This window comes from Montipora foliosa, chromosome 6 (genome assembly GCF_036669935.1).
Source record: "Montipora foliosa isolate CH-2021 chromosome 6, ASM3666993v2, whole genome shotgun sequence".
Lineage (NCBI taxonomy): Eukaryota > Metazoa > Cnidaria > Anthozoa > Scleractinia > Acroporidae > Montipora > Montipora foliosa.
The window spans coordinates 10,907,626-10,917,625 of NC_090874.1; the positions used below are offsets into that span (position 1 = coordinate 10,907,626).

The 10,000-nt window shown below is 38.4% G+C and overlaps 1 protein-coding gene across 1 annotated transcript in view; it reads left to right on the top strand.

Moving 5' to 3' along the window:
- The window catches only part of LOC138006636 (zinc finger protein 709-like), a 63,309-nt gene that overhangs the window by 41,230 nt on the left and 12,079 nt on the right, over positions 1-10,000 (top strand). The window contains exons 3-4 of the mRNA XM_068853086.1: positions 5,274-6,187; positions 8,730-8,736. Coding sequence (XP_068709187.1) covers positions 5,274-6,187; positions 8,730-8,736 — 921 coding nt within the window. The remainder of the gene's footprint in view (positions 1-5,273; positions 6,188-8,729; positions 8,737-10,000) is intronic.

The following is a 10,000-nucleotide window of genomic DNA, read 5'->3' on the forward strand; positions in this document are numbered from 1 at the left end:
GGGGGATTTGACAAAGGCCCTGATCAAATCATACCAAAACCTCCAGCCCCTGGGGAAAATCTTGATATCAAATTCCCCTCCCCCTGGGAACAAATTGGCAAGGGATTAGAAAAAAAAAACCAAATAAACAATAAACAAACAAACAAAACAAAACAAAAAGAAACCGTTCACACTGAATTGATTAGGAACAAAATATACTTTAATAAGGCAATAGTTTTCTTTTAATACATCTGAACAAAACTTGCGGCGAATTATTAAATTTTGCAAGAATATGAATTTTACATTGTAACAGAGCATTTCTGAGCAGTGATAGCTTTGAAAATGTTAAACAGCACATACAGTGCAAAGCCACTTTCCACTTGGTGCATCCACAAGTCCCACGCACGCGAAATGGAACCACTCTATAGGGCAGCCAGGATTATCACAAGCAATCATATTACCAGACTCTGGACCACAAAGACACCAGAACTCATTCCCAGCAGTGGCTATCTTATCACTGGACGTCTGTCTGGCTGACTTCTGTTTTCTTGTAGCAGCAGCTTTACGAGCTCCAGCTTGTCGTCGCTTCTTTACAGAATCAGGATGTGTTACCCACATTTCAACGTCTTCAGTACTCAGAAGGGTTTGCTTTGCAAGTTCTTCTACATCTTCTGAGTTCAAATCTCGGCTCTCCTTTTGAACTTTCTCAAAGCTTTTCTTGATAACAGTACTAGGAGGGTAAGTATGAGCGGCGGGTAAATCGCTGCTGTCTGTGGCTAAAACCTTTTCCAGACACATAAAGTGCCCCGTGCAAAACCCATTGCAATTCTTACATTCCTTAGATCACCAAGGTCGCTTTAGATCTGGCACTGGTAAAGGCAGGAACTGAACTTCGGTACCAGTCTTTTTCAACCGCAGTCAAATCTCCCTGATTCTCCGAGTTGGGGACATATAAAGAAGCAAAACACATCTTACCTACCACCCCCGGGGGACAGATCTCTGATCAAAAGTGCTTATATGCCCCTATTATCCCCCTATCTGTCCCTAGTCCGCGGGGTGGGGGTTTCAATTGGCTAGTGCATAAACAATTTGTCACCGCGTCCATAAAAATTCGTAAAATATTTGCGGATAGGTCGATCTCTCTGAAATTAGAAAGGGTGATTGCTAAACAAATGAAAAATTGATCTCTTATGTTAATAAAAATTCCTGTGTTTTGCACGAGAATGCAACGAAGAGGTAAATGCGCCTTTCGTTTGGTGCGTGAGTGATGTCAATCTTTGCGCTTGTTATATGCAATTTTTTACAGAAAATATTAAATTGCAAAAACATTTCTACTGAAAGATCGTTAAATGAGCTTTAATTTAAGCATTTATTTGAACATAAAAGATGCAACACTAAGCGAGAAGTAATATTTTAAGTGAATAGTTTGGAAAAAATATTTCGCGGGAAATTTTCTCAGTCAACAAAGCGTTAAGTTTCAACTACACGTAACCCAGATTCCCCTGTGAACCATATTTGCGCAATTTTGAACCCATTTATAACACATTTCAGCACATATTCAGTGGTACAAGCTATATTTTGTTATTGAACTTTGTTACTGTTGGTCCCATGCAAACGAAACATCAAGAAGGTAGTTGACTTATCGGATTCCGACAAGGTAGTCTTTTAAATCGTTTTGCAAACAATTTTTAAACTTTTTTAGCATCTATAAAGATTCGCAGAGTTATCAAACAAATAAATGATGATGATTTTTTTTTTGTCCGCAGACAAAGTTTCGTCCAAAGCGGATATCTAAGAGAAGCGTTCTGTATCCTGCCTAGATGGCGGTATCGTAAGCACAGGGAATAGAGTTTTGTAGCGGTATCGTGAGCGCGCGGAATAAAGTTTTGTCGGAATAAAGTTTTAGCCGCTAAAAGCGGCGAAGCCGCGAGCAGAATGCGCACCTACTATGTCTCCAGCTATCAAGCTAAACGTTCTGTTACATGTTAACGATTCTTATATACTGGTAGACTCGATACAAATCAATCCTAAAAACTCGATTTATTTTACTTCCTACAAAGTGTTCATTAGCCATCTACTTGTTTATTCCTCGCTTAATTGATTTGTGGAGGCATTTCCTTCTTTGCCGTAAAAAAATGTCGGGACTGCGTGCCTCACAGGCCTGAGGTCTGGTCCACTCCACTTGTGGGTACAATACATGTCAATTACATCAGCTACTTAGCCATTCCATCACAGCCGCTGGTCGATGATGCCAAACTTGTTGGTCTGTTGCTGGTTTGTTGCTGGTCTGTTGGTCTGACGGTCGGTCTGACGTCGCTCGACAATCTTAAACGTACACACGGTGACAGACGGTAAGAATAGTTGTTTACTGCCTCTTCAATGATATATTAGTTTCTGGTTAAACTACAGAATCCAGGGCTCAAAGTGTTGGTAATAGTGATGTAACTTGGTGCACGTTCTTGCTTTTCTTTTTTTAAGTGCGACAATCCTTATAAATTGAGGGTGACAAAAGAAGTCAGTGGGGGAGTGTCTTGAATACAATCTTCGAAAAATAAGTGATCTTTTCACATTTCTCGGACAATTAAGGTTAGTATTTCATGTTTTCCTGCTAGCGACATAAAACAGGCCCCAAATTGTTGCTTCTTCCATTTTTCTTTCTCATCGGTCTCCACTGAGGGAAAATATTGTGCATGTGCATTGAAGGTTTTCAGTTTCGTCCTGGGAAGTCGAGCAAATGTTTACCGGAAAAAAGTTGTCTCACCTTCCAGGGTTACTCTACCTGCCGAGGTGAAACAACTCATCTCCCCGTTCTATCTCACCCACCTTATGTAAGTGGCTGATAGAACTTTTGAAATAATCAAGTGGAAATTCTCGGGGAGGGGTGTCTCAGGTCACTTAGACCATATAAACGGGGCCTAAGTCATGGAGGAGTCTACATGTAGGTCATGTAAAATAAAAATATGTTACGTACTCTGTCATTTAAGTTACATTCCATGGTGAATTAGAAAAACGAAAATAATTTATTTCACTCAACTCATAGATGTAAATACAGTACATGTACAGGTACATTCTGAAGTTTACGTTTATCATTTACTGATAGCCTAAAACTTCAGGCAAACTGGCAAGATCATAATTATAGGAAATAGTTCATGTTACAGGTGTATATCAATTTTGTCCACTGGCTAATCTAGAGGATGATCCCAACAAAGTGTAACAGAGCTGGGCAAAGAATTCCAAACACATGAGCCAATAAATGTCAAACAGCATAGACCATATTGGATAGTATTGATCAAAGTTATATAAAGATTGACATTTAAGATGACTGCCCTAGGAAATAAGAATGAACTGAAGAGGTGAAATTAAAATATTCATTAAAACAGTCTGTGTGACCACTGATAAACGAAGGAGACTACCTGTAATTTTATCATATTGTCAAGATTATAAGTATCGGTAGATTGAGAGACTTGAAGAAAGGTGCAGAATGTGATTTAGGATCGGTGAAGGGTAATAGTAGCTCCTAACATGGACACCATAAATTACCGATACAAAAAGATATATAAGCAAGCGATAAAGCATACACATGTAACAAGAATATAAAAGTGTCTCACTTTTGATAAGATACCCACAGTCTATCTTAATTTGGCATCAAATGTTACACCAGGTACATTTGTATATAGCAGAATCAACTTGTTCAATGTATTCATAATGAACTTTAACAGTGATTGGTTTTCTGAGTGAAAGACAATAAAAGTGCTAAGTCCAAAACTGGTACACACTTCATACATTTGGCGACAGATTTAAGGTTGCCTTAAGGTGATCTAAGTTTGTGCTGGAAAGGTACAGTATAGCTGTTAAGGTTAGTATCATCATCAATTAAATGAAGCGTTAGTACACTGACCTAATTTTTTAAGACTGAAAGGGGTCCTAAAGAGAGCTTTGTGGAACACCACAAGTTGAATTCTGACCAGTTGAACATACAAATTGTTCTCTTTAGGGTAAACAAGAATTACCATTGATGCACAATACCTCTTACATGTATGCATTGATTATTGAGCTTAGTTAATAGAATTCTCAGTGATAGAGATAAGGGTACGCATAGTGCAAAGAAATGGGTAGGGAATCTTGGACTCTTCCAAATATCTGCATAGGCATTGTGATCCGAAAGGTTCTGATAAATAAGCCCTAGATTATATTGACAGATAGACCGTATAGACCAGGAGATTTATTGGCATTTGTACTGCTAATAAAACTCCAGATTTCATTTGAGGTGACCGGTGATAGAGAAATTACCCCTGACGTAGAAAGAGGGGGTGCAGTTCTTTTGAGGAATTTCCTTTCTAATAGCCTTTCCAAAATTAGCAAAAGACTTAAAAATGTTAGCAATGCCTTTGAGGTGTTATGAAAAGATTTATTCTTTTTGCAAAATATAGGTTATGTAACTATTTTTGCAGTTACTAGTATTTAAAATCGCAGACCAAGCATTTGCAGCATGTTTATCTCTTTGACAGTACAGACTGCAGACACTGCAGCTTCTCATCGATCGACACTCCCATACGAGTCACAATTTGAGGTCAGCTGGCCTGGCTGTCATTACCTGATAAGGGTTCCTTCTCCAAAGTATGAGATCTTTTTTTTTTAATAGTTGGAACTCATTTGCTTTGGCGCTGGTGCCATGATTGAAAGCATTAAAATATATCATTTCACCTTGTGAAGATCAATGTACTTGTTATTTAATATGTAATTAGTATTTTAATGTACAGTATATAATATATGATTTTTTTTTTCTCGATGAAATTAGCTATACAGCTACTCTTGTAAATCCGAGGTGAAATAAAGGTGATGTTATGATGTTATCACCATTATCATTGGTGTTTTTTCAGTTACGAAAATGAAGTTTTGGGAGAAGTGCATGTAAATCCACTTCAGTCTTGTTCAGAGTGTCGAAAATAAGTTTTAACTTTCGAAAAATAGTATTGATATTTTTTCCGCTTTCGTTTTAGTATAGTGCCTGATGAGATCTCAAGAATGATGTCATTATCAGTTATACACGATGATAGTCGTCAAGCCAACAGGGGTTCGCAGTGCAAACAAATCAGCTTTCCTGCAAAACGCGGAAAACAAACCAAACTTAAAAATGCGAATATTGGAGAGACGCGTTATCAGTGCAAGCGGTGCTGCAAGTTCTTTGGCCAAGCAGGACTTTTAAGGAGACATTACAGAATCCATACTGGAGAGAAGGCTTACGAATGCAAACAATGTGGCAAGTGTTTTAGCGTAGCAGGAAGTTTAAAAAGACATGAAAGAGTCCATACTGGAGAGAAGCTTTACGAATGCAAACAATGTGGCAAGTGTTTTAGCGTAGCAGGAAATTTAAAGAGACATGAAAGAGTCCATACTGGAGAGAAGCCTTACGAATGCAAACAATGTGGCAAGTGTTTTAGCGCAAAAGGATATTTAAGGGAACATGAAAGAGTCCATACTGGAGAGAAGCCTTATGAATGCAAACAATGTGGCAAGTGTTTTAGGGTAGCGGGAAATTTAAGAAATCATGAAAGAGTCCATACTGGAGAGAAGCCTTACGAATGCAAACAATGTGGCAAGTGTTTTAGCGTAGCAGGAAGTTTAAGAAGACATGAAAGAGTCCATACTGGAGAGAAGCCTTGCGAATGCAAATACTGTGGCAACTGTTTTAGCGACACAGGACGTTTAAGGGAACATGAAAGAATCCATACTGGAGAGAAGCCGTACGAATGCAAACAATGTGGCAAGTGTTTTAGCGTAAAAGGATATTTAAGGGAACATGAAAGAGTCCATACTGGAGAGAAGCCTTATAAATGCAAACAATGTGGCAAGTGTTTTAGCGTAGCAGGAAATTTAAGAAAACATGAAAGAGTCCATACTGGAGAGAAGCCTTACGAATGCAAACAATGTGGCAAGTGTTTCAGCGTAAAAGGACATTTAAGGGAACATGGCAGAGTCCATACTGGAGAGAAGCCTTATGCATGCAAACAATGTGGCAAGTGTTTTAGCGTAGCAAGAAGTTTAAGAAGACATGAAAGAGTCCATACTGGGGAGAAGCCTTATGAATGCAAACAATGTGGCAAATGTTTTAGCCGAAAAGGACATTTAAGGGAACATGAAAGAGTCCATACTGGAGAGAAGCCTTGCGAATGCAAACATTGTGACAAGTGTTTTACCCAAGCAGTAAGTTTAACCACACATAAAAGATTACATACTGGAGAGAAACGTTACGAACGTAAGGAGTGCAGAGGGCCTTTTCACGGCAGAAAAAGTGTCAGAAAATATGAAAAACCTCAAAAACGTTCTGCAAGTACAAATGAACTAGAAGTAGAAATACATCACCCCTGCATTACCCAAGAACGTCGTTCGAACCAGGGGGAAAAACACAGCTGTTGGATTTGCCAGGAGGAGTTGAGCAGCGAGGAGGTTCTTTTTGCACACTACCAAAATCATATGACATTTGAGGAGCCGTCAACTTAAGTCGCTTTGGTATGTTTTGGTTTTCGATTAATTTCATTTTATTGTGGTAATAATTGATTGGAGTTCAGTGAAAATTACCTCGTTTACTAATGATAGACAAAAAGATGCCTTTTTGAGTATAGCATTATATTAGAAGCTTTTGCTCGATCATGCATTCCTGCTATTACTAGCAGTTTTTAGGGGTGAACTGAAAATGTACAATGATTTGTCTTGTATTTTACAGGGAAAGCAATTGTTTTCATAGTATTTGGTCTCTTTCTTCGAAAGAGGTAGAAAGAGTTGAGAAAGGAGGAACTCGTTTTTGTGCACTATCAAAATCACATGACATTTGAAGAACGGTCAACTTTAAACCACTTTGGCGGGTTTTGGTTTCGAAAGCTATTGGAGGCGTCTTTTTGTTTTAAAAGAAAGTAATGTCTTGCTGTTATTTACGGATAGTAGTTGTGGAAAAGGCTAAGTGACAAATTGTATACCAGGTTCTGCCTTTAGTACTCCCTAATTAGGATCAGTGCATTATATGAGGGTCTCAATGGGGTAGTGTGGCTTATACGGTTAACGGTTGAAGTTTTCGCTTTTTTTTTACAGCGAACGGTTATTCTTTTCCCGTTACGGCTTACAGAGAAGTTAAATATTAATTTCCTTTGTCTTAAGAGTTAAATATTAATAAACCTTTATTTCATTTTTCAAACCGAAAATTCAAGGGTTGGGACCGTCTTCTAATGAATTAATTAAGCAAAGTAGTAATTAAATATTAGGTAGGGCATACTGTTGAAGCATTCCTCCTATATTGCACCTTATTCTCCAGTAGTTAAATTACAAAATAAGAAATAACGCCCTTCGAATTATTGATGATGTTCCTTTAATGGAACCCATTTTACTTCTCATTATGCATCCTTACGTTTACTGAAATTCCTTGCCTGCTTTTTTAATGATTACTTGTATGGCAATAAGTTTCTTACTTTCACTCTGACTCTGAGCAACATAGATATAGTACTCGTAGTGCTTCTTCTGATCTAGTTGTGATTGAATCATTCAGAACTAATTTAAGGAGATTTTGCTCGTCTGTTATTGGCAGATACTTTTGGAATGACATTCCATTGGAAATTTGCTGTAAACGGTCTAAAAAATTGTTCAAAAATGTACTCGAACATTACTATGTTGCTCAGTATTAATTAATTACTATTTATAAATATTTGTTCCATGCTTAATTTTCAATAATAATAATAATCATCATCATCATCTATTTCCAGTCATCAACTCCTTTGTTATTTTTCGTTATCCTTTTTCTTTTATATATTGTATTGATCAAAATTAGCTTTTTAGGACTTGCATAATAATGACTAATTTATTTAGCAATATTTATGAGACGGGGCCAACGGTTTAAAGTCCTTATCTGAGAGGACTTGAAAGGTCTAACCATTTGCAGGTGTAATTATCAAGATGGCAAATTTCTCCTTATCGTTATTTTAGGACCCTGAGTGTTGATCCGGCCGGAGTCGAACTCACGACCTCTAGCATGGCATCCCTGTGCAACCTACTGAGCCACCGGTGTATGAATGCTTGGTAGACCTGGTGCCCGTTTCTCGAAAGTCCATGAACTTTTCGGGCGTGTTTAGGGTGTCACAAAACGCCTTGTGTTTAAAAAAATGGAAATATTTCAAGTCACGAAACTTTGTAATAGTCTTGTTTTCTCTGACAACGAAAACATGTTAACAGATAAGCTTTTCAAGATAAGTGGATCGTAGTTTTTCAAATTGCTTTTCGGGCCCGAAACGTTTACGGGACTTTCGAGAAACGTGCCCCTGGTCAGTTGCAGAGAGCACTCGAGCTCTTCCAGCAGCATCAAGCTTTACATACACTGCTCGATATAGACATCGTTTGACTTTCACACACATGCATACTGGTTGAAGAAATTGGAAAAGATCTAAAAATGGCTGAAAGAAACTGTTCACTTGATTAGGCTATAAAAACCAGACAGTTGACTACGGGGTCGCGACCAGCCTGGATCAACTGTTTATCCGTAACCGCTCCCCACAGGACACCCGGTTGCAACCGGTCTTCGGTCGTCCTGGAGGATGGTGACACTTAAAATCGTAGGTTTTTTTACGGTTAAATCTTCTTTACAATTAACAGTTAATTTTTTTTTTCATTTTTATGCTTAGCGGGTTTAAATTTTTTGGCCGTTTTACGGCTTTCGGTCAACCCAATTGAGACTCCTATTTTCAAAGCGACTTTTGTTGTTATTATAGCACTAACGTTCTTAATTATAGCTTGCAATTATAGCTAAGAGAGGAGAGGAGTTTTTCAAACGACTGTCGAAAGTAATTTCACGATTGCGATTGCTGCGCTCAGTGACTGGTTTAAAAGTCTCGCACCGGTTTTTCAACCAATGAGAGGGAAAGCCAAAACCAATCCCTACTTGCACGCGCGAAAAATCGCGCCCTTTGAGCAAGTTACATGGAATTGCTACGAATTTGGATTGGTTCGTTGCGCTGTTTGCACCTGCCGTGATTGGTCGAAGTAATTACTTATGTATTGGTTTTACGACACTCATTTGAAACTCGCTCTGTTCCTCTAACAAATTTGGCCCCAAAGAATATTTACCCCTACCCGTAGCTATCTGGTATAGGTGAATAGTTGCAAGTCTTGTGGAAATCGTGTTGAGTTGGGGATCTAGGGAAGGGGCCCAGAAGGCCTTTCCCCCCCCCCCCACCCCCACCTTAACCTTTTTATATTAAAAGTTACGCCCTGTTAAAATGTCTTGCTGTTGTGGGCAGTCGTTAATGAAAGTTTGCTAAGAAGCATTCAGTTTCTATTTTTTTTGTAACTCGGTTTTACTCAGTCTCACTTTTTCCTTTTGCATTTGGTTGAGCTTTGAAGTGAAGACATTAGATAATGTCACAGGAACTACAGACGGGCATTAAAGTTGTCGTTAGTCATAGTATGGCTTCCCAACTTCTTGTGTAGTCCATAACACAACCCAAGGTGAAAAGCACAGCTTTTGGCTTTCCGCGAAGGAATATTTCGCGGGAAATTTTCTCAGACAAGAAAGTGTTAAGTTTCAAGTACACTTAACCCATATTTTCCTCACTGTGAACCATATTTCCCTAATTTTCAACCCATTTATAACACATTACAGCACATATTCAGAGGTACAACTTATATTTTGTTATTGAAGACTTTGTTACTGTTGGTACCATACAAACGAAACACCAAGAAGGTAGTTGACTTATCGGATTCCGACAAGGCAATCTTTTAAAACAATTTGCAAACAATTTTAACAGTTTTTTAGCATCTTATTTCGTGATTATTTCGTAGGTTTTGTCGATTATAATGGTGAGTGATTTGTACGGTGGCCCACAACTGTCACGGCAAAACCAAAAAGCTCACGGGAAAAGCAAATACTTCACGGCAAAAGCAAAAACCTCACGGCAGAAGCAAATACTTCATGGCAAAAGGAAAAACCTCACGGCAACAGCAAATACTTCACGGCAAAAGGAAAAACCTCACGGCAAAAGCA